The sequence below is a fragment of the Amblyraja radiata genome, chromosome 27, assembly GCF_010909765.2.
Source record: "Amblyraja radiata isolate CabotCenter1 chromosome 27, sAmbRad1.1.pri, whole genome shotgun sequence".
NCBI lineage: Eukaryota > Metazoa > Chordata > Chondrichthyes > Rajiformes > Rajidae > Amblyraja > Amblyraja radiata.
Window position 1 is genome coordinate 9,367,201 of NC_045982.1, and position 24,296 is coordinate 9,391,496.

At 44.7% G+C, this 24,296-nt stretch overlaps 1 protein-coding gene across 1 annotated transcript in view; it reads right to left on the minus strand.

Annotated features, from left to right (window-relative positions):
• Nucleotides 1-24,296, minus strand: part of crybg2 (crystallin beta-gamma domain containing 2) — a 92,458-nt gene that overhangs the window by 8,004 nt on the left and 60,158 nt on the right. Inside the window, exons 10-20 of the mRNA XM_033044766.1 lie at nt 21,901-22,027; nt 20,534-20,569; nt 18,200-18,336; nt 15,230-15,356; nt 13,961-14,103; nt 11,913-12,039; nt 10,399-10,431; nt 7,268-7,380; nt 4,359-4,488; nt 2,826-2,965; nt 293-416 (exon numbers count right to left, since the gene is read on the minus strand). Of these exons, the coding sequence (XP_032900657.1) occupies nt 293-416; nt 2,826-2,965; nt 4,359-4,488; nt 7,268-7,380; nt 10,399-10,431; nt 11,913-12,039; nt 13,961-14,103; nt 15,230-15,356; nt 18,200-18,336; nt 20,534-20,569; nt 21,901-22,027 (1,237 nt within the window). The remainder of the gene's footprint in view (nt 1-292; nt 417-2,825; nt 2,966-4,358; nt 4,489-7,267; nt 7,381-10,398; nt 10,432-11,912; nt 12,040-13,960; nt 14,104-15,229; nt 15,357-18,199; nt 18,337-20,533; nt 20,570-21,900; nt 22,028-24,296) is intronic.

A 24,296-nucleotide genomic window follows, 5' to 3' on the forward strand; every position in this document is an offset into this window, starting at 1 on the left:
CAGCATGGACTTAGTGGCCCAGGGTGGGAGATTGCAACCTTCACGTGATCCGCCCTGTTTCAACGAATGCAATCAGCTTGGCGTGCACAATCAAATAAGATCAATTGGAACAAGTTGTCCTACATCTTTAGGCTATGCATGACATACGCAAGAAGAGGACTTAGTGGGCCGAGTGGTCTGCTTCCATGATGCATATTTCAAGTCAACCAAGAAGCGCACGTTGACTTAGTTGAGGTTGGGCTTGAGATTGCAGTTAGGCAGCTGATTCATAAACCCAAGGCCTTGCACTAACCTGTGCAATTGGCATTATGGATCCGATCCGAGTGAAGCTGCTGTACTTTGGCCAGTTCGAAATCTCAATGGGTTCCAGGAGCACCTGGCGACCTCGGAAGTTGCTGTATTCATAAATAACCCAGCTGCAGACAAGGGGGAAGAGGACCAGGGCGAGTTACAACTTGGCAAATGGGAACAAGTTCCCTCAATGCTCTTTTGACACCTGTTCACTGTGCAATCTGCCGTTTTGCCTTAAACAAGCTTCGCCTGGATACACTATCAGCGTGGAACCACAGATTAAATATGCAGGAGGTATTGAAACAGCAGAAACACAGATCTGCAGACGCTGGTTACTATGGGACGACAGATGGCACAATGGGCTAAGTGTTCGGCTGGAAACCGGAAGGTAGCCGGTTCAAATCCCGCTTGGAGTGCATACTGTCGTTGTGTCCTTGGGCAAGACACTTCACCCACCTTTGCCTGTGTGTGAATGTGTGTGAGTGATTGGTGGTGGTCGGAGGGGCCGTAGGCGCAGATTGGCAGCCACGCTTCCGTCAGTCTGCCCCAGGGCAGCTGTGGCTACAGAAGTAGCTTACCACGACCGAGTGTGACTGAGGAGTGAATGAATAATGCGATGTAAAGCGCCTTGAGTATTAGAAAGGCGCTATATAAATCCCATCCATTATTATTATTATTACACAAAAGGACACAAAGTATTGTCTATTGTCCACTATAACCAAGCAAGGGATTTGCTTCAACAACCTAGAGGCCACTCTGTGAAATGAGTTGTTTTCAAATACAAAGTACTTTTTAAACAGCTAAAAACTTATTTTTGTTTCTGTAAGTGAAATATACTAAAGGCTCTTTGGTCCATTGATTAATAGAGTATAATTGCACAAATGTGTAAGAAAGAACTTCAGATGCTGGTTTAAATGGAAGGTAGACACAAAATGCTGGAGTAATTCAGCGAGTGAGGCAGCATCTCTGGAGAGAAGGAATGGGTGCCGTTTCGGGTCGAGACCCTTGGGTCTCGACCCGAAACGTCGCCCATTCCTTCTCTCCAGAGATGCTGGCCTCACCTGCTGAATTACTCCAGCATTTTGTGTCTATCATTGCACAAGTGGCGATCCCAGCAATTGCTTGTCAATTTCAATGACCACTCACAGTGTAATGTCCCTGTCCCACTTAGGAAATCTGAACGGAAACCTCTGGAGACTTTGCGCCCCACCCAAGGTTTCCGTGCGGTTCCCGGAGGTTGCAAGTAGTTTCCGGAGGTTGCAGGTAGTGGAAGCAGATAGGGAGACTGACAAAAACCTCCGGGAACCTCTGGGAACCGCACGGAAACCTTGGGTGGGGCACAAAGTCTCCAGAGGTTTCCGTTCAGGTTTCCTAAGTGGGACAGGTGCATTACTTGCAGCCTATGTTCGAAAAGGAGAGTGGTGTCGGATTACTGTGGGGACACTGTTCACTATAACCAAAATCCGTTATATAGAGGTCCATAATAATGAGGGTAGACTGTAATAGGGCAACATTCTGGTTCTGTTTTTCTGATATCCTGATCAGACACGCATGCCAGCACCAGCCTTGCTCTTAAACTCTTACTGGCTTTATAGAGCAGTTGGAGAGGGCCTCCAGCAGTTATGACTCCAGTGGATGTCTTTGCTGGGCGGTAGCATAACCTTCATCCAACACGGGGCTGTTTAATTTGGCTTAGAGAGGAGATGAACGAGAAAATACGTGAATCCACTTGTTCATTTTCAATCTCAATGCTACAAGTAACCAATATACACATACCAAAGTTTACAGAATATATGTACACAGAAGAGCCTGGGGTCTCGCGACGAGATCGCCAGTGGTGGAGCTCCATCCGGCGCGGCCTTGTTGGCTTCGGAAGCCGCGGTCTCGAGTAAGGAGGCGGCCGTTCCAGGTGTCCCAAGCCGCTGAGAGGATTCTCCCGACGCCGGAGCACCCTCACCCGACGAGAACGGCCTGGAACATCGGGCCTCCGTAAAGGCGACTGCGGAGGCCTCAATAGGCCCGACTATGGGTGGTCATGGGGATGGGACTGGACTTAGTGCCTTCCCTCATTGTGGGGGGATGTTTTTTATGTTAAAGTTCTTTATTATTGTCATGTTTGTATTCTTTTTTTATGTGCTGCATTGGCAACAATAATTTCACTACACCTAGGTGTATGTGACTAATAAAGAAAACTTTGAAGAGTGAAAATAGCAGAATTGGGCAAATCCAGAATATCTAAACCAGCCTGAAATGCTGATGGATAATAATATACATATTCCTTTCAATGCTTTCCCCTCCCCTACACTCATCGCCCTCCTCACCGCCATTTCATCGGAGTTGTGAGTCTGCAACTTGACTAGCAGTACCACTGCAACCAATGGTGCATAAGACTCATGAGACAATGTGTCAGCGTGTGCTCAGCAGGGTGGGAAGATTCCTTGCTGTACATTAAAACACTGGGGAGACAGGATTGCAGTTGAGATCACTAAGTCAATGAAAATGATGCTGTTCATTAAATTCCGCTCCATACTTACACTCCACCAATGACATGGAGAGACAGAACCATATTGTTGTAACCATCGGAGACAAGATCCTTCACTTCCGAGTCCACTTCAATCTCCTTTCCTTCAAAGTTCTCCAAACCGTGCAGAGTGATTAAGGACTGGGAGAAGACCTGTAAAAACACAGGCAGTCAGCCTACAGACCAATACCAACCCCATTATGACACTTTCTGTTTCAATCCCATTTGGTTTTCAGCTCAATACTTGTGTCATACTCATAGAGTCCTACAGCACAGAAACAAGCCCTTCCTCCCATCTTGTTCATGCTGATCAAGATGCCCCATCTAAACTAGTCCCACCTGCCCGCAGTTGAACCATATTCTTCTAAACATTATCGATCCATGTACCTGTCCAAGTGTTGTTATAATAACTGCCCCAACTACCTCTGACAGCTTGTTTCATATACCTACCATTCTCTGTGTGAAAAAGTTGCCCCTCAGGCTCTTATTAAATCTTGTGGCATTACTTTGGGAAAGAGAGTGTGGATCAAAGACAAGCTTCCCTCAAGAAATTAGCAGCTAATGGCGATATCAGCTTGTCCCAACATCCTTCATACACAATTGCGTAGGAAGGAACTGCAGATGCTGGTTTATACTGAAGATAAGACAAAAAACTGGAGTAACTCGTCAGGACAGGCAACATCTCTGGAGAGAAGCAATGGGTGACGTTTCGTGTTGAGACGTTTCGGGTCTGAAGAAGCCTTCATAGACAATTAATTACTTTTTGATTGCAATAATTGTTGTCCATTAACTAATCAGGGTAAATGGGCAACAACAGTGGGATACAAATTTGCCTGCTTTACCCAACATTCCCCATTATAGGCAGAAATTATAAGGGGGGTTGAAGAGTACTGGAATGTAGATAGCTTGAAGAGGCGTGATCTCCAAAGTTCAGTTCTTGAGGTGAGATTAGGCTGGAGAGCTCTTCATCAACGAGCACAAACACTATGAGCTGAATGACATCCTTTTGAGTCACAATGATGCCATGATTTCCATAAAGAGATTCCCACTGAAGCCAAGCAAACACCTCAACGATCCACGACTGGACATGGCATGGACAAGTTGAGCCATGTCCATGAACGAGAAGAATTCAACCCATCCAGCAGAGAAGGAAGAAGGAATCGAGGTGGCATGGTGGCGCAGTTGTGGAGTTGTTGCCTTACAGCGCCAGAGACCCGGGTGCGATCCTGACGGACAGGTTTGTAGGATAATTGGCTTGGTATAATTGTAAATTGTCCCTAGTGTGGGTCGGATATTGTTAGTGTGCAGGGATCATTGGTCAGTGCGGACTCAGTGGGCCAACAGCCTGTTTCTGCACTTTATCTCTAAACAAAACTAATATATTCTGCCTGCCGTCCATTAGAAGGAAAGGGAAAAGTTTTAAATGATCCATCAGGACCATTTGTGCCATCTCCTACCATGAACTCAATTAACCAGAAGGACTATTTAGGGTTGTCGACTTTAATACCCAGAGAAAGGAAGAAAGGTTGTGAGTGTGGATGCTTACATGTGGAATGGCCTTGACACAGCGGATGTGGGTGGTCATTCTGCTGCCCATCGATGGGAGGTCTGGATACTCTCCTTCACTAACCACAAAGACTCTTCCATCGTAGTCCTGGCCTTCATACAGAGCCCAGCTGAAAGATAAACCTCATTCACGTCAGTAAGTACTACACCAGACTAGAACACAAGGCTCTATTTTCCTTCAAGATAGCAGACTAAATTAAATATGATTTACTGGTCAAAAAGTGAAAATTCAGGTCTAGAAATTCCATGCCAGTGTTTCATAAGTTATAGGAGCAGAATTAGGCTATTTGGCCTATCAGGTCCACTCCGCCATTTAATCATGGCTGATCTATCTTTCCCTCTCAAGCCCATTCTCCTGCCTTCTTCCCATAACCCCTGATACCCATACCAATCAAGTATCTATCAAATTCCACCTTAAAAATATCCATTGACTTGACCTCCACAGCTGTCTGTGGTTTATCTTCCATGAGAACTTCTTACCATCCTTCACCTAACTCGAGGAGTCTTCTATTCCTCCACCTGGTACCCACTTGCCATCAGGCCCCTTCAACTTCACCAAAACTCAGACATTATCTATCTTCCTCCAGGGTGCAAAAGCAATCGAATGATGAATGGACAGTTTAACGTTACTTCAAGGGTGCTGAAACACCAAGGGGAGGAACTGATGGTATATTCCTACCCAACCACAGTCAGGCACCATCTTGGATAGTGTTCAACTCTTGCCACCACTCCTCCAGGCAGAAGCCAGCACAATTTCACCGCAACAACATCATGCGGTTACATGGAGTTGGCTCGTATTCCGTTGAATGAAAAATACTGAACTATTGAACGTTTTTGCAGGGATAAATAAATCCACCTTTCTTCTGGTGAAGGAGACCAGAATAAAGGGGTAGATTAAAAAAAATTAGGCTACAGGTCATTCAAGAGCAAAATGTAGAATCCCCTCTTCCCACAAAGTGTAGGGGAAAATTACTGCACTCTCCCTCAGAGTAGTGTGGATACCTCTGGTCAGTTGGAGCTAGCAAAACAACACTGGAGATATTTAGTTTAAGAAGGAACTGCAGATGCTGGAAAATCGAAGAAAATCGAGCCCATTTCCTTCGCCCCATTGATGCTGCCTCACCCGCTGAGTTTCTCCAGCATTTATGTCTACTGGAAATATTTATATTAATTATATAAATGATACTGTAATTTAGTACGTACATTATAACAAAGGGCAAGAGAGACGTTTAAATAGAGTTGAGCTGCAGATCCACTATAATTTGCAGAACAGAGTATGGGTTTGTGTCGCCTTCTCTGGTTGTGAAATGAAAGTCTGGTGATTGAGGAATGCAGTACTTTAGGTCTCCACAGTGAGGAGCCAATGAGCAGAGGTGCAGAAGGTTCCCGCAGTGAGGGACCAGGGGAAACACAAGATTTTTTCCTTGAGCTTCCAGTGGCCAAACCAGGGGAGTCGAGTCTGCGGAGAGCCACATCTCCTTCTAAGCTAAAGAGGTATCTAAATTAAATTAAATAAAAATTTCTTTATTTATATAGCACATTTTTAGTCAACTTGCATTGACCCCAAAGTGCTTCACATAATTACATCCACACACACAGGCAAAGGTGGGTGAAGTGTCTTGCCCAAGGACACAACGACAGTATGCATTCCAAGTGGGATTCGAACCAGCTACCTTCCGGTTGCCAGCCAAACACTTAGCCCATTGTGCCATCTGTCGTCCCGTATCTAGGAATCAATGCTTCAAGACAGTCAGAATCTTTTACCCAAAGTAGAAATGTTCAACACTAGAGGACATAGCTCTAAGGTGAGAGGGTTAAAGTTTAATGGAGATATACGGGGCAAGTTTTTTTCTTAACATTGAGAATGGTGGGATCCTGGATCCTATAAGGCGTGGTGGTTGAGGCGGATACAATAATGGTGTTTAAGAGGCTTTTAGATAGGCATGTGGAAGTGCAGGGAATGGAGGGGTATAGATCACGCATGAGATTGGTTTACCTAGGCATTATGTTTGGTACAAACAATATGGGCCGAAGGGCCTGTTCCTATACTGTACTGCTCTATGTTCTACATTCTACAAATGTCGTAAAGCTTGTACTACTCCACAATTGGCCGTACAAAATTAATGTGACTAGTGGCGTCGTAATACCGAATGCATTGAATAGCCCAGAGTTAGTCTATTGGCAATGGTAGAATTACATTTATCTCACAAGACAGACTTGATAGAGTTACAAGTGTATGAACCCTTACAAAAAACCGGGCTGGATCACAATGGATCTGGCCCACTATCCTGACCTTTCATCCATCGAGCCTGCCTGCCCACCTATTTCCACGTGCAAAGGGCCAACAACCTGACCCTCCACATGCGAGGACAGTGTGTCCTCCAGAAGATGAGATGGCCGCGGGTATGGATGGGACAAGATTGCACCCCAGAAACCCTCTGACAACCCAATGGTCAGAGACGTCAAAATAAAACATTCAAACAGAAGTAAATAATGAAAGCACAAGTCAATTTATGAAGGTACACACAAATGCTGGAGAAACTCAGCGGGTGCAGCAGCATCTATGGAGCGGAGGAAATAGGCAACGTTTTGGGCCGAAACCCTTCTTCAGACTGAAGTCCATTTATGAAGATGGTCCTAGATAATCCAGATGCTGACCTCTGTAATGAAAAAAATCGCAAAGTGCAACTGTAACTCAGCTGGTCAGGCAGTATCTCTGGAGGGCATGGAACGTTTTGTGATGGGATCGTACTCAAAACTTCATCTTTCAGAGATTCTGCTTGACCAGCTGAGCTACTCCAGCGCTTTGTGTTTTTTATGGACAATGCATATTTATAGGAAGGACCAACTACATATATATCACACTGTACTGGCCATCGGTGTATTTACCTGCCACTTAGGACCCTACAGGATTGAAGCTTAAACTCTTTTGGGATCCCCATCTTCTTTTCTTCAATATCCAAGGATCGTCCAGTGAAGTTGTTCTCCGAGAAGATCTGGATCTGAGTAGTGAAAGAAAAGAAAAGACTGGTTTTACTTGCATGCCACAGGAAGCAAACATGGGAACTGAATGCACCCAAGAAACTTCGTACCTTTATCTTATATTTTCCTGATGGTTTTTATCAATGTTGGATTTAAATTGAGTCGTAGAGAAAAATGACAGACTTATTCAATGCCTCTCATTTCCTCACGACTCTTCCAAGTGCTTCCTGGCCAGCGAAGACCTTTGAATTATTACTAACAAAGGAACATAGTGGCCAATATCTGCACAGCAAACTCTCGTCTCTTGACCAGATGATTATTTTAGCAAAGTTAGCAGAAGGAATAATAAAATGGCAATAGACAATAAACAATAGGTGCAGGAGTAGGCCATTTGGCCCTTCGAGCCAGCACCGCCATTCAATGTGATCATGGCTGATCATCCCCAATCAGTACCCCGTTCTTGCCTTCTCCCCATACTCAGCTATTTTTAAGAGCCCTATCTAGCTCTCTCTTGAAAGCATCCAGAGAACCTGTTTCCACCACCCTCTGAGGCAGAGAACATAGCCTAATTTCAATCTAATCTTGCGAATAATTGTAAATTCTGCCTCAATTACTCCATTGGAAGTGAATTGCTTAGCTTCAGGTTACACAAAAAAGCTGGAAAAACTCAGCGGGACAGCAGCATCTAGGAGCGAAGGAAATAGGCAACGTTTCGGCCCGAAACGTTGCCTATTTCCTTTGCTCCAAAGATGCTGCTGCACCCGCTGAGTTTCTCCAGCTTTTTTGTGTACCTTCAATTTTCCAGCATCTGCAGTTCCTTCTTAAACGCTTAGCTTCAGGCTCTTGGGTGTGAAGACATTTCCTTTGACCTCCGTTTAAATGAACAAGGTACAGTCCGTCATGCTTGATGCCGCAACTAATGAAAAACGTCTACTTTGAACTACTCTCCTTCACCCTGCCTAAAGTTGAACTGTTTCTTTTTACCGTGTTGGTAGGATGGCCTCAAATAGATGATACTTGAAGAAAAATGGTTCTTGGATGCCAGGCAAAAGGAGGAAATTGAATTAATTAATTAGACAGACTTTGAGTCCGAAGAAGGGTCTTGACCCGAAACGTCACCCATTCCTCCTATCCAAAGATGCTGCCTGTCCCGCTGAGTTACTCCAGCATTTTGTGTCTATCTTTGGTTTAAACCAGCATTTGAAGAACCTTCCTCCACAATGGAATTAATTAGATAGCCTTTTGGGTGAGTCAGCAACCCAGAACAATGAGCTGAAAAACTCTATTAGTTTCTGGTATCCTTTGTGCATTAAAGTGTAAAGTATTCACCTTCCGGGGCCCTCAAGGTCAACACCACCACCCCCCTCCACCCCCCAATCCCCGTGAACAAGGACTGAAGAGGGCCGTGTAAGGAGAGGGGCGAAGGTTCGTGAGATAACCGGAATGGAGGTGAGGACTACAACAAACCTTTGGTGACTCTTACTTATGGACTCAGTGCGCTGTTCTATACTAACTGGCGAATTGTGCTTAAGTTTGGTGATAGTCTTGTTGACCCTGTGTGCAAAAATATTATTTCACTGTACCTTGGTATACTTGATAATAAGGGAACAATTGAACCATTGAGCAATATTGTAAATTGCCTCCATGTCCTTGGCTAGCAGCGGGAGGCCAGAAATTGTTTTTATTGTTCTCTACCGTTTGGTTATTAAACTGTATTAGTTTCAACAACAGTGGCGCAGGGTTGATGTCATTCTTAGCTTCTATCGCACATTACAGCTCACCGAAAAAAATGTGTCACAATGTAAACAACCGCTCCTCCCTCGATGATACACGCATTGTAGTCAAATACTTGCAGGTCGAAACTGATACTTCATGTCAACTTGAAGTATGTTTGTATCGTAAGTTCATAAGTTCATGTCATTCGTGTATAGGACAGGTTTGGAGGGATATGGGCCAAACGCAGGCAGGTGGGATTAGTGTAGAAGGGACATGTTGGCCCAAAGGGCCTGTATCACACTATGACTCTCAGTTCTAGGAGCAGAGTTAGGCCATTTGGCCCATCAAATCTACTGAACCCTTCAATCATGGCTGATCTATCTTTCCTTCTCAACCCCATTCTACTGCCTTCGCCCCATAACCCCTGACACCCTTACCAGTGAAGAATCTGTCAATCTCCGCCTTCAAAATATCCATTGACTTGGCCTCCACAGCCGTCTGTGGCCACGAATTCCACAGATTCACCACCCTCTGTCTAAAGAAACTCCACCTCATCTCCTTTCTAAAGGTACGTCTTTTTATTCTGTGGCTTCCACTCACCCACTGTGGCTTCCACTCACCCACTAATTGGCCTAATTCTGCTCTTGTGGCTTATGATCTTATACAGTTTCTCCACATTATCAACTCATTCTGTGCTGCGATATTTTTAATCAAATTTGCCCTCCACACTTTCTGCTCAAGGCGAGTAACACCAGCACCTTGATCTCTCTTCATATTGGAGCCTTTCATCGCAGTATCTTTCCAGTAAATCCTTCTGCATCTTCTCCAGGGTTTAACATCTCTGCTAAAGGGTGGTGTCCACAGTTGACCAGTATTCTACAGCTGGGACCTGAACCGTATTCTGTAAAGGCTCAGCGCAAATTCCTTCCTTTTGTAACTTCCCAGCTGTCATCAGGCAACTGAACCATCCCATCGACAAGAGAGAGCGGTCCTGAGCTACCACCTACCTCATTGAAGACCCTCGGATTATCTTTAATGGGACTTTATCTTGCACTAAACGTTATTCTCCTTATCTTGCATCCGCACATTGTGGACAGCTCGATTGCGATCATCATATCTAGTCTTCCCGCAGACCAGAGAGCATGCAACTAAAAGCTTTTCACTGTACCTCAGTACACGTGACAATAAACTACACTAAACTAAATAAACCAAACTCAAATAACAAAACAAACTAAACTAAATTAAACTTTGCCTCTATTAATAAAGACAAATTATTCTCATTTATAAGTGAACACAACCAACTTGCTTCGAGATGATCTTACCTTTAGGCTGAAGTGCTGGTCATTTGCCCCCACCTGAGTACACAAACCACAAGAGAGCATCATTGCAACAGTTGCTGAACGTAAACCGCACACCTCTTCCACACACAAATTTGTCAGAATATGAAAGCATATTAAACACGATAGGTAATACAGAAAACAGTAAGGTGGAAACTTATTTAGATAGATTTACTGCATTACAAAGCATTCCATTGCTAGCGCCCGCCAGAGGCTCCAACATCAAGACCCGGAGCGTGGCCTTGCATCGCCCGGCGCGGCTTTAATGGCCGCGGGACTTATTTACCATCGCCCGCCTGGGGCTTTGACTCTGACATCGGGAGGAGAATGAGGAGAGCAGGGGAGAGATAAGACTTTGCCTTCCATCACAGTGAGGAGGAGATTCGCTGTGATGGATGTTGGTGTAAATTGTGTTGTGTCTTGGTTCTTCTACTTGTTTGTATGACTGCAGAAACCAAATTTCATTTGAACCTCAATGAGGTTCAAATTACAACAAATAAATTGTATTGTATTGTATTGTATTGCATTGTATTGTACCTACAGTGGGTGCATGTGACAATAAAGTATAGCTGAATTGAATCATTGAATTGAATTTTGATAATTGTGAGAGTAATCTAATAATGGTCAGCATAATAGTACGCAGCATGGTGGCGCAGCGCTAGCGTTGCTGCATTACTGCGCCATGGTGCGATTCTGATTGAGTTTGTACGTTCTCCCCGTGACCGCGTGGGTTTTCTCTGGGATCTCCGGTTTCCTCCCACACTCCAAAGACGCACAGGTTTGTAGGTTAATTGGTTTGGTATAAATGTAAATTGTTCCTAGTTTGTGTAGGATGGTGTTAGTGTGTGGAGATCGCTGGTCGGCGTGATCTCGGTGGGACAAAGATCCTATTTCTGCGCTGTATCTCTAAACTAAACTGAGCTAAATGGATTTGAACTGAGATCAGCAATGATTCAATATAAAGCATGGAACAACCTCCAATTGCTGAATGGCCTTCACCTTCTCCTATAGTCCGAAAACTATTTTTAAAACACTAGAAATAGGATGTACAATGCTCCAGTGGCTTGCAACTCCAATTTATAAGATCTTAATTGTGATCCATTGGCCCTTTCAGAAGGCTTTGTGCAACTGTTTTGTCTACATCCTTTCACACAGTCAATGGCTCGGAGCAGACAACATTACATCGGGTCTCCTCCCACACTCCAAAGACGTGCAGGTTTGTAGGTTAATTGGCTTCGGGAAAATTGTAGTCTTGTCCCCCATGTGTAGGGTAGTGTTAGTGTACGGGGTGATCGCCGGTCAGAGCCGACTCTGTGGGCTGAAGGGCCTGTTTTCATGCTGTATCTCAAAATTCTAAAGTCTCAAAATCTGTGTGAAATGATTAGCCAACTGCGGGCCTTTCAGGAGATTGCACACTTTACTGAGAGTGAACTTTCACTAATAAAGTCTTGGAACCCGCTGGTTTAAACATGCGCTATCCAGGCAGTTGTTCTGCTTACCAATAGGATGGGATGCAGAGAGGTGATCTTACAGTTTTGAGCACCCCATTCTTGAAGATTGCGGTAAAGTCCTTTCTCCACTATGTACTGAGCTCCAGAATAGTTGACACCCTCATAGGCCACCCAGCTGAAGCAGGAAACACGAGGTTAGAACCAAAGCAAACAACATTGAGAAACATTCCACACCAGAGCAAGATAGATCACTCGACGAAAAAGACGTAGTACGGTCATGGACAGATTGAGGGGTAATTTTCGTCCCCATTTCCGTAACCGGCTTCCGTCTCCGCACCAAAGATCCCGTAGCGGGGCAAAGATACTAGTGTGGAGACGGAAGCTGGTTACGGAAACATCCTCGTAAAAATAAAATGTTATTTGGTAAAAATCTTCACCCTATTTTCAGAATTATAATTTATTAACACAAACTGTTCCCCTGCAATGTTGATTACACTGCGAGTCGGGTCGGGTCAGGTTCCGCTCGTTGCGTATTACACGTCAGCCCATTGCATTTAGAAGGAGTGGTCTATCTTGCATCGCTATAGGATCTTTGCACCAGAGCGCTGGCTACTGAAGAACATCCTTCCCTTCCCCCTCAGCACTAGTCAAACACTAGACATGGTCTCTCAGCCCAGTGCTGGCTACCACACTACAATCTCTGTGGACCCCTGTATACAAAATGCTCAGCCACCCATTTATATCGCAATCTCTTTTAATTTATTTAATTTCCTCTCTGGGTTTTTGACATTAGTTGGATTCAGGTAGAAGTTGGGTATGCCCCATCTTCTCCTGTTCTCCCCAAAACCCTTTCTCAGCAGCAGCAGTGTTGACTATGAAGTCTATGTAAGAAGGAACTGCAGATGCTGGTTTAAACCGAAGATAGACACAAAAAGTTGGAGACTTCTGAAGAAGGGGTCTCAGCCCGAAACGTCACCCATTCCTTCTCTCCAGAGATGCTGCCCGTCCCGCTGAGTTACTCCAGCTTTTTGTGTCTATCTTTGACTCTGGAGTCTATGCCTGAGTCTAACCTATGGCAGTCTCACTGGAAACACACATCAGACTCCACAAGGTAAAGCTACAAATTCCATTTCCCACACATCCAAAGCAGGAGATGCATCGCAAAGTTAAATTGATATCAAAAAACTGCAAATGCTGGAAATCGAAAATATTTTAAAAAGCCTGCAGCAAATATTCAGTAGGTTAGGTCCATCAGTGGACATAAAATGTTAACTCTGTCTTTTTCTCTCTCCACATAACACTGCCCGACATCCTGACACAATCTTCCAGTTGAGAAAGAGTATGGAATGGTACCTTTTTTGTCTGCCACTAGGGGACAGTAGACCCCATATTTTCAGTTATAAACAGACACAAAGTCCTGGGGTAACTCTGCAGGTCCGGCCACATCTATGGAGAAGATAGATGATGTTTCGAGCCAGGACCCTTCTTCAGAAGGATCCCAACCTGAAACGTACCTATCCAAGTTCTCCAAAGATACTGAGTAAGGGCCCTGACCCAACTGATGCTGGTTTAAACCGAAGATAGAGACAAAATGCTGATCTAACTCAGCGGGGCGGGCAGCATCTCTTGATAAAAGGAATGAGTGACGTTTTGGGTCGAGACCCTTCTTCAGACCGAGTCAGGGGAGAGGGAGATACAGAGAAAAGGAAGTGTAAGGTGTGAAAATGAGACAAAGGGGATAGAGATAAGGAAATATCCTCATCCACCCTTTGTCTCATTTTCACATCTTATACTTCCTTATCTCTGTATCTCCCTCTCTCCTGACAGTCTGAAGAAGGGCCTCGACCCAAAAAGTCACCCGTCATCTATCCATGTTCTCCAGAGATGCTGCCTGACCCGCAGAGTTACTCCAATGCTTTGTGTGGGTTTTTTTGTAAACCAGCACCTGCACTTCCTTGTTTTTCCACATGTTCAGTTAATGGATAGAACAGAAGCCTTTTGCAAAACAAGTAGCAGTCATGGTGTGCATGACAGGGCACACTATTCCTTGCCTGTGTTACTATAAGGTACAATTCAGAATGTCTGCTGTCACTTACGCTCCACTCAGTACATTAATGGATTGTATTATTTCCCCAGAATCATCTTGATCCAGATCGGGGACGGAAGCAATAGCTTCAATTGAATCTTCTCCGTCGCAATTGCTTCCTGGGTGCAGAATGATCATCGGGTTGGAAAAGTCCTTCAAAGCAAAAAGGCATCAAATAAGATCACTCTCCACACACAGTTTAACATGAAACAGTTACAAGTCTGTTTCTCCCTCTGCACCAATATGGTACATTTGCCATGGCAACACTACTAATGAAGTTGGTAGGACTGCTGCCCCACAGAGCCCAGAGTCCCAGGTTCGATCCTGACCTCAGGTGCTGTCCTTGTGAGGTTGCACGTCCTCCCTGTGACTTCCTGGATTTCCTCCGGGTGCTCCGGTTTCCTCCGGGTGCTCCGGTTTCCTCCCACATGCCAAAGACAGCCGGCCTAGTAGGTTAATTGGCCTCTGTAAATCCCTAGTGTGTAGGGAGCGGATGCAAAAGTGGAATGATGTAGAACTAAAGTGAAGGGATGGTCAGTGGACGGCATGGACTAGATGGGCCGATGGGGCCTGATTCCATGCTGCATCTCCAAACTAAACTAAAAATCTTAAGAAACAGGTGGCACGGTGGTGCAGCAGTAGAGATGCTGCCCGAGACCTGGGTTCGATCCTGACTACAGGTGCTGTCTGGACAGAGTTTGTATGTTCTCAGATGCTTCCGTTTCCTCTCACACTCCTAAAGACGTACAGGTTTGTAGGTTATTTGGCATCGGGAAAGATTCTAAATTGTCCCTACTGTGTATAGGATAGTGCCAGTGTACAGGGATCACTGGTCGGCATGGACTCAATGGGCTGCCCTGTGCTGTATCTGGAAACTAAACTGAAAACAGGATAGTTGAATCACCCAATTTTTTGAAAATGCTTTAAAATTTGCCCTTCTCCATTTTCTAATTACTACTTTCCATTTGAATGTTCCAAGGACACCTACTAGCTCTCCAGATGGTCCCTCCACCAGGTACTGCCAACTTTTGCCCCAGATACCCAGTAGAAAAAAACTAATTCAATCTGAAGAAGGATCTCGGCCCAAAACGTCACCCATTCTTTCTCTCCAGAGATGCTGCCCGTCCCGCTGAGTTACTTGAAGGGCCGAATGGCCTATTCCTGCGTCTATTGTCTATTGTCTAGCTGTAATACATATTCACTTTCACCAGTTGGAGGGGTAGCTTCAACTGCTACCCCTTTGAGAGGTCACTCCTCCAACTTCTATCTCAATACTTACCGCCCGAATTACATGCAGTGACTTGAGATCCTCGTCATGGCCACCCCATGACCTCCAGTCCAAGTACTCGCCCTCCTCCATGAGATACTGGTGACCTCTGAATCCTTCCTTCGAGTAGCCAACCCAACTGCAACAATGTCAAGGATGCAAAATGAAACCCTCAACCATTTTTAAAGGGCAGCAAAGTCTTCAGTAACACATCCAGCGTTTTCAGGAGGGTGGGAACAGGATGAGGAGATTCATTTCTACATCGCTCCTCAGAACCTTGCAGATGATGAAATTCTTTGGAAATGCGGTCACTGTTGTACAGAGAGAAAGGCAACTGGCAACTTTCACATGGGGAGATCCACAAATGTGTAACTGACTTTTTAAGGTGTTTAAGAAGGAACTGCAGATGCGGGAAAATCGAAGGTACACAAAAATGCTGGAGAAACTCAGCGGGTGCAGCAGCATCTATGGAGCAAAGGAAATAGGCAACGTTTCGGGCCGAAACCTGAAGAAGGGTCTGAAGGAGGGTTTCGGCCCGAAACGTTGCCTATTTCCTTCGCTCCATAGATGCTGCTGCACCCACTGAATTTCTCCAGCATTTTTGTGTACCTGGCAATTTAAGGTGATGGGGTAAAGATTTAACAGGAATCCGAGTAGGAACTTTTAGCCGCAAAGGTTGGTGGGTGTATGGAACGAGCTGCCAGAGGAGGTAATTGAGGTAGGGACTATTACATAATTTAAGAAACAATTAGAGCGGTACATGGATAGGACAGGTTTGGAGGGACATGAGCCAAACACAGGCAGGTGGGACTAGTGCGGATTCGGACCTGTTGGTTGGTGTGGGCAAGTTGGGCCGAGGGGCCTGTTTCCACACTGTATGCCTCTAGGGCCATTTCATCCATTTTATGATGTTGAGTGAGGGAGGACCATTGTTCTATAAGACATGAGAAAGGACTCCTAATCTTTTTTTCAAAGGTGCCAGGGGATTATTTATACCTGCCTGATGGGTGGTACAGTTGTGCAGCGGTAGAGTTGCTGCCTTACAGTGCCAGAGACCTGGGTTTGATCCTGACTATGGGTACTGCCTGTACGGAGTTTGTATGTTCTCCCCGGGAGCTCCGCTTTCCTCCCACACTACATATAGATTTGTAGGTAAATTGGCTTCGGTAAAAATTGTACTTAGTGTGTACGATAACGCTAGTGTACGGGGATCGCTGGGCCGAAGGGCCTGTTTCCACATTGTATCTTAATCTAAGCTAAAATATACCTTCCCATCTGTTAGGCAAATGAACCATCCTACCACGAACTACCAACCTACCATCTTCCTCACTGGAGACCCTTGGACTATCTTTAATCGGACTTTATCTTGCACTAAACATTATTATCTTTCTCCTGTACCTGGTCTATGTGAACATCTTGATGGTTATCATGTATAGTCTTTTTGCTGACTGGATAGCACGCAACAAAAAGGTTTTTCACTGTACCTTGATGCACGTATATAGACTAAACTAAACTAGGGCCAGTGATGTAGCACTTTGTCTCATCTGAACGGCGATAGTTCCTGCAAAGAAGCACTGCATTCCACGATGCATCAGCCTCGGTTTTGAACCTCTGGTTTAGCGGCAAGTGCGGTAACCATGAGCCACGGCTAACACTCACTGCAGGAATGTCTCAGGTTGGTGAAAACCCGTCACCATGCCAATGATGCCATGAATAGTTGCTAATTCATTGCCAGCCTCCTGTAAATCATTCCCGAGCCAAGAAATAGTATGGGAATTTCTTGGGGAAATAGTCAGGAGTCCGGCACTCACCCTTCCCAACAAACCTTCCTCCCTCCATGGGATCAGTGATCAGGGAGCTGCATTGGAAGGCAACGTTAACCCTTTTGGTACTGTATCAGATTCAATGTATCCGGCATCCTAAAGGGCCCGTCCCACTTGGGTGTCATTTGCGTGTCACGCAGGTGGCGCATTTTGTGAATCTCAAAGTCCTGGGGCGCCACTGCTTATGTCACCATGCACCATGCGCGCGTAAAGCACGTGACGTGTAAATGATGTCGCGTAAATGACGCGCAAATGACGCCCATGTGGGACAGGCCCTTAAAGGTAGACAAAATGTTGGAGAAACTCAGCGGGTGAGGCAGCATCTATGGAGCGATGGAATATGAGACGTTTCGGGTCGAGACCCTTCTGCAGACCTCAGTCTTGACCCAAAACGTCACCTATTACTTCTCTCCATAGATGCTGCCTCACCTGCTGAGTTTCTCCTGCATTTAAGTCTACCTTCGATTTTTCCAGCATCTGCAGATTTTTTTTAAACACTGCATCCTAAAGGACTTATCTCACCCCACCCATCACTTGTTTGCCCTTCTGCCCTTAGGAAAGCGCTACAGGTCCATCAAAGCGCACACCACAAAAACCTAACCCTAACCCTAACCCTAACCCTAACCCAACAAACAGTTTCTACCCTCAGGCTATCATCACACTGAACTCTGCACTGTAAGCACCCCCCCCCCCCCCACACACACACCCCCCCCCCCCCCCCCCCCCCCCCCACACACACAACCCCCCCCCCCCCCCCCCCCCCCACACACACAAATCCCCCCCCTCCCCTCATAGTCAATATCTATATTGTACAAACACAACCTTTGTGCAATACCGATATATTCATTTATAATATTTATTTTTATAATACTATTCTGTGCAATATGTTATATTCTGACAATGATCTTCTCAGTGCAACATCTTACATTCTGGTTAGGGGTGCATACGTAGGCATAATGTGCATGCATGTGTGAATCCGTGTGTGTGTGTCACAGTCTGTGCATGTGAGTGTATGAACATTTTTTTTCCCTTACTTTCTTGCTGTTATTCTATTGTTATTTTTTATCTTGTACATTTGAGCTCCGCCCAGGCAGTGTGTCTGAATGTCGTTGCATGCACCACTACAATGACAATAAAGTATAAAGTATGAAGTACTTACATTCCTCCATACACCTTTATCGATCCTGCATTCGAGAGGGGCGCACCGTTGTTGGGGTATCGGGACAGGAAGTCTGTGGAATCTCCATGCACTTCCCTGCTTTTCCCCCCGAAGTAAGCTCGCTCAAAGATGATGAGCTGAACGAAGAAACAGTGGCATTTTAATAGTCAGGAACCCAGGGTAAAAGAGCAACAAATAAATAGCGGAGAGAACAACAGTGAAGGCAAGAGTGTGCATTACAGTTGAATCGTCCACTTTAGCATATGCAATCTAGATATGGTGGCGTTCTGATTGTGGTGCTTTGATAGTTCTGAGGGCAGGATCATCCAAGGAAACAAGCATTCCAATTCCACAAATTGCTGGAGTAACTCAACAGGTCAGGCAATATCTGCGGAGTAACTCAATGGGTCAGGCAGCATCTGCGGAGGGAATGGACAGGCAATGTTGCGGGTCAGGATCCTTCTTCAGACTGGATTTGCAGACAATCTGAAAAGGATCCTGACCCGAAAAATCACCTATCTGCCTGACCCATTGAGTTACTCCAGCACTTTGCATTTTTCCCTAGAATTCAACATCTGCAGTTCCTTGTGCCTCAATTCCAATTCCACAATCGATGCTTAGAAATTGTGTTACAATCTTTAAAAAAAACTTAGAGCTAAAATACTGGGAAAAGTGTCCAAACCATTTTTATACCATAATTATGCAGGTGTTTCAATGGCTTAGTTTAATTTAGAGGTACAGTGCGGAAACAGGCTCTTCGGCCCATCAGGTCTGCACTGACCAGTGACCCCTGCACACTAGCATTATCCTACACACACTAGGGACAATTTATTATTTTACCAAGCCAATTAGCCTACAAACCTGCATGTCTTTGGAGTGTGGGAAGAAACTGGAGATACCCGGAGAAAACCCATGCAACTCACGGGGAGAACGTACAAATTCCCTGCAGACACCACCCGTAGTCAGGATGGAACCTGGGCCTCTGGCATTGTATGGCAGCAACTCTACCGCTGCACCACCGTGCTGCCCCTAATGGGAAGGTCATAAGTGATAGGAGTAGAATGAGGCCATTTGGCCCATCAAGTCTACTCCGCCATTCAATTATGGCAGTTCTACCCCTCCCTCCTAACCCCATTCTCCAACCTTCTCCCCATTTTGTACAAACATAGCTCCAATTTCACATCAATGTGGGTGAATCATTACTGCAAATCATTACTAAAAATCATTACGCAAAAGTGATTCGTTCATTTCTCTCTCAAGATGTATGTGTGGCTCAAATGGCCTGCATTTATTGGTCTTCCTTCACTGCCCTTCCTCTGTGGCTAAAGTTTCACTTGTCAATGTGGAGCTGTGGATCGAGGGTCATTTGTAGAGAGTTGTTACAGGTACTGAGAAGACCCGACAACCCATTAAGCGTAATGCCAGCTCTTAGTACGATAACCCATCAATCCCAGATGAAGGAACAAAACCAAATATCCTTCTGCAGAAGTTTATTTATGTCTAGTTTCCTGGACATAATTAACGTGTAAACTTTTATTCTGTGTTAATTTTATTAGCTGAATTTAAACATCTTATTTGCTCTTTTTGGGTTCAAACTCAAATCTCGAGTTCAAGTATCTGAGTTACTAGACTTGGCAACGTAACTGCTATACTATTGTAGCCCATTATCGACCGCACTCTGTGACTGCACACCAGAAGTTTGGTATTCTGAATTAAACTTATAAAATCCAAAAATAAAAAAAATGGCAGCAGCAAAGGTGACCACAAAAATATCAGCCTGTGATATGGACACAGCCAGTTCACTAGTGTCCTTTTTAGAAAGATGGCCTGTTACACTCAAGACCTTCAAGTGATTTCAGAACCACTTAACTTTCACTTGTACAAAACATCTCCTGCTGTGGTTCCCCTTCATCGGGGCAAGTAACAATCGATAACAACTGGGTCTTGAAAATGGCCAGTCCCAATGTACTACTGTTATACACTTGTACTGCCTCTGAGATGCTTCTCTAAGATGCATCTAAGTGCTTATGTATAGTGATACTTGTACAGAACTGCATACAAAAATGAATTTCACTGTACATGTGATAAATAATGTATCATTGTAGTGGACGATAAATACTGGCTTCATGGAGGAGGATAAATGAGGAGCGGGGGACAGAACTGAAGGAACACAGAAGAGAGAGCAGAGAAAGAGGGAAGATATTGTTTCCCGCAATATATCTTTTTTAAATTCACGTGGAACAATACAGATTCTTCTCCCCTTTTCTTGACATGACTTCACATCATCAATCTGCAGTAACACAAGTGATCCATTCCATTTTAATGATTTCATACCTTTGTTTCAAACGGATTCTCCACTCTGGGTCCACCCTGTAAAGACATCAGGAATAAGACGTTTAGTATTTGACCACACAATCTGCAAACACAGACAGCTTGAGCATCAGCAACCAGCACGCAGTGTTCAGAACCAAGGACGTCCACTAACCCAGGGCCTGAGGTGGATTAGGACCAGGGTCGGACTTTAACTGATGGCTGGGGACGGGAGTAGTGGAGTGGAGAGTGGAAGGATAGTGGAATGTAATGGGGGACACTTAAGGTTGTGAAGTATGATGATCGTAGCAAGAGCATGGGGGGGAAGGGAAATGAAACGAACTGGAAAGCTCTTGGAAGAGAGCGAGAACAGACTCCAAGACTGTATCAAAGTTGTGGTCAACCAAGGATGGTTGACTGACTGATGCTGGGTGGTCTTGTGTCATGATAAGCGCTGTTGATGCCAAGGGCGATGGATAGAGCTTTGGCAAGTAACTTGGCGTGGAGAGATCGGCACTAGGCCAGTGTGGAATTTCTGCAGAGATCAAGTGCAAATGCAACCAATTCACCACTGACCCAAGATCCTGGCACAAGAGGGGGTCTGGGACCAATGCTCTCCTCAGGTCTTTCAGTCCAGGACTTAAGGGCCATTCCCACTGTACGAGCTAATTCAAGAGCTTTCCAGAGTTTTTTTTAAAAAATCAAACTCGTGGTAAGCACGTAGAATGTACGTAGCAGGTACGTCGGAGCTCGGGAAGTCTCTTAGCGGCTCGTAACGCTAACGGCAGGTACTCGGGAAACGCGGTAAGCTCGTGAAGATTTTTCAACATGTTGAAAAATGTCCACGAGAGCCCTGAGTACCTACGAGCGGCTATTACCGTAATTCTCCGAGTTCGAATCAGGGGAAATTCGGGAGAACTCTTGAATTAGCTCACACAGTGCGAAAGCCCCATTAGACTGGACATTCATAGGTTGTGTCTATCCCAGACCAACAGGGAAGGGTGATCACTCTTTACAGTTGTTATCAGGCAACTGAAGCATCCTATCAACAACTAGAGAGCAGTCTTGAACTACTATCAACCTCATTGCAGACCCTCAGACTATCTTTGATCGGACTTTACTGGCTTTATCTTGCATCAAACGTGTATCAGCCCACTGAGAATGGTTCGATTGTAATCATGTATCGTCTTTTCGCTGACTGCTTAGCACGCAACAAAAGCTTTTCATTGTAGTTTGGTACACGTGACAATAAACTAAACTCAAACGCTACCCAACTGCTCTGCTCCCTTTCCACTGACGTTTTCTCCATTGGCAAGCAGGAAAGTTAGCCAGGAATGATACCCCTCTTACTTCCTGTTAGTTCTACTTTTACGCTACATGGGTTTGTGTACCATTTGTAGGGATATCAGCGACCCCACTTGTGCTTTCTCTGCTCCCCATTCCTGTAGTGTGCGGTAACCACCCACTTCCAAGGCATGCTGCTTCCCTTCAAAGAAAGGCTCGGAGTAAACCAACCACCTGCAGAGATAAAGATGCGTTAGTTCAAATCTTTTATACAGATTTTAAAATAATTTTTGTGTTCCAAATCCTTTTGTGATCCTTTCCTCTTTCTGCTTTGTAACCAGCACCCTTATAGAATGCATTTTTATTGTCATTCAAACAAACAAAAGTTTGAACGAAATTTGGTTCCCTGCAGTCACAACAGCAAAACAACAAAACACACAATTCACACAAACATCCATCACAGTGAATCTCCAACACCTCCTCACTGTGATGGAAGGCAAAAGTCTTATCTCTTCCCTTTGTTCTTCCCTGTAAACCTCAGACATGTGTAAACTCCTTCAATTCCAGTTCTTTGGAACTGGGATTCACTGAAACTCATCACTCCACTCTTTGGTCCCTTAGAACAGTGATTCCCAACCTGGGGCCATGTGGCAAATTTCAGGGGGGCCACAGAATTTTTTTTGGATTTAGGGGGCCACAGGTTCAATGAAGGGGGCCACAGAGCTACCACCCTGCTGCCTCCTAATTTTCAGTTCTAATAAATTTAAATCTATGTAGTTGAAATATTTTTGATGTTCGTGAAATAGAATAAAAGAGAATATATGTGCAATTAATAGACACTGATATTTTTATGGAAGGTATTATAATATTGTAGTATTTTTTTTCCGCTAATAATGTCAGGGGGGGGGGGGGGGCACAGAAAAAGTAAAAGATCCCAAGGGGGCCACGAGCTAAAAAAGGTTGGGAACCACTGCCTTAGAACACAGAATATAGAACAGCACAGGAACAGGCCCTTCAGCCCACAATGTCCGTGCTGAAGACGACGACAAGTTAAACTAATGTCCTCTGCCTGCACACGATTCATATCCCTCCATGTCCTGTACATCCTTGTGCCTATCTAAAAGCCTCAAATGTCTCCACTGTATTTGCCTCCACCACCACCCCTGGCATTGGATTCTAGGCACCTGCCATTCTCTATGTAAAAAAACTTGCCTCGCGTATCTCCTTTAAATTTTCCCTCTTTCACCTTAAAGCTATGGCCTCTAGACTTTGATATTTCCACCCTGGGAAAAGGGTTCTGACTGCCCACTCTATCTAGGCCTTATAATTGTATACACTTCTATCAGATCTCCCCTCAGCCTCTGACGCTCTAGAAAAAATCAACCCACTTGTGCTAATATCTTTCTGTGCGGTTAGTTGTTCGATAATGTTTCTCTGAAACCCCTTGGGGGGATTTGTACGTTCAGGTGCTTTCTAATCGCAAATTAATGTTGCCTTCACCCCCAAACCTTTTCTTCGTCCCACCTTATCTGTACACGTGCATAAGTAGGTGAATCATTGGAGTATATCCAGCACTTGTACAGATAACTCAGAGGCAGTTGAAGCCTTCAAAGGAACCTGGACAGTGTGAGTTGTTAGGATATTCAGGAGTAAGGGCATCACAGCACGGCTTGACCCCGTCTTCACCAGATGAGTATGGAATCCTGGACCATGTAGGGGAGCAGACCCGAGGTCTACGATGACCCTTTCTCTGGGGTTCACATGAGGAGAGCAGCCTTTATCCCGTTTGACTATTTAGACAGTCCTGACTATTTTGCTCAGTACTATCATGGAGCACAATGCTATAAATGTTGTCTGCATCCCTTCTAATGAAGTTAGTGCGTTAATTAAACCAATATGTCAAGTAAAAATTTTAATTATTGCTCAGTTTTACATATCAAATACAAATTTTTGATAGGATGCCCTTATTTGAACTCATGTGGTGGCATAAATTGAAAGAAATGTGAATACATATTGTTCCTGATGGCAGTAAGTTTAGACTTGATAGAGAGATGATTCATTTATTTATATATTGCAGGTGCAGTCACAGAGCCATACATTTTGTACAATTCTGCTTGCACTCTTCAGGCTTAACTTGGGCAGAGCCATGTTATTGGATGTTCCCAGAATGCTGGAGGATGGATATTCCTCAAACAATACAACTAAGATAAATGATACAGCTCTTACTGTGTATGTGCAGGTGTGTTTCTGAATGCTAATGTACTGCTGCTTTCCACACATCACAAACACCTCATGAAAGTGTGTGTTCGGCTGTGAAGCACTGGGGTGGCCTGGAGCCAGACTCTGGGGCTATGCAAATGCAAATTCTTTCCTTTCATCACACCATCATCAACCTCATAATAGATATAAGATAGATAGTTCCGCCACCATTCCATAGCACCTGTGCCAAACATAAAGAGCGCTGGTGGTGATGGGATTGTCGTTTGCACCGCACTTGGTCCAT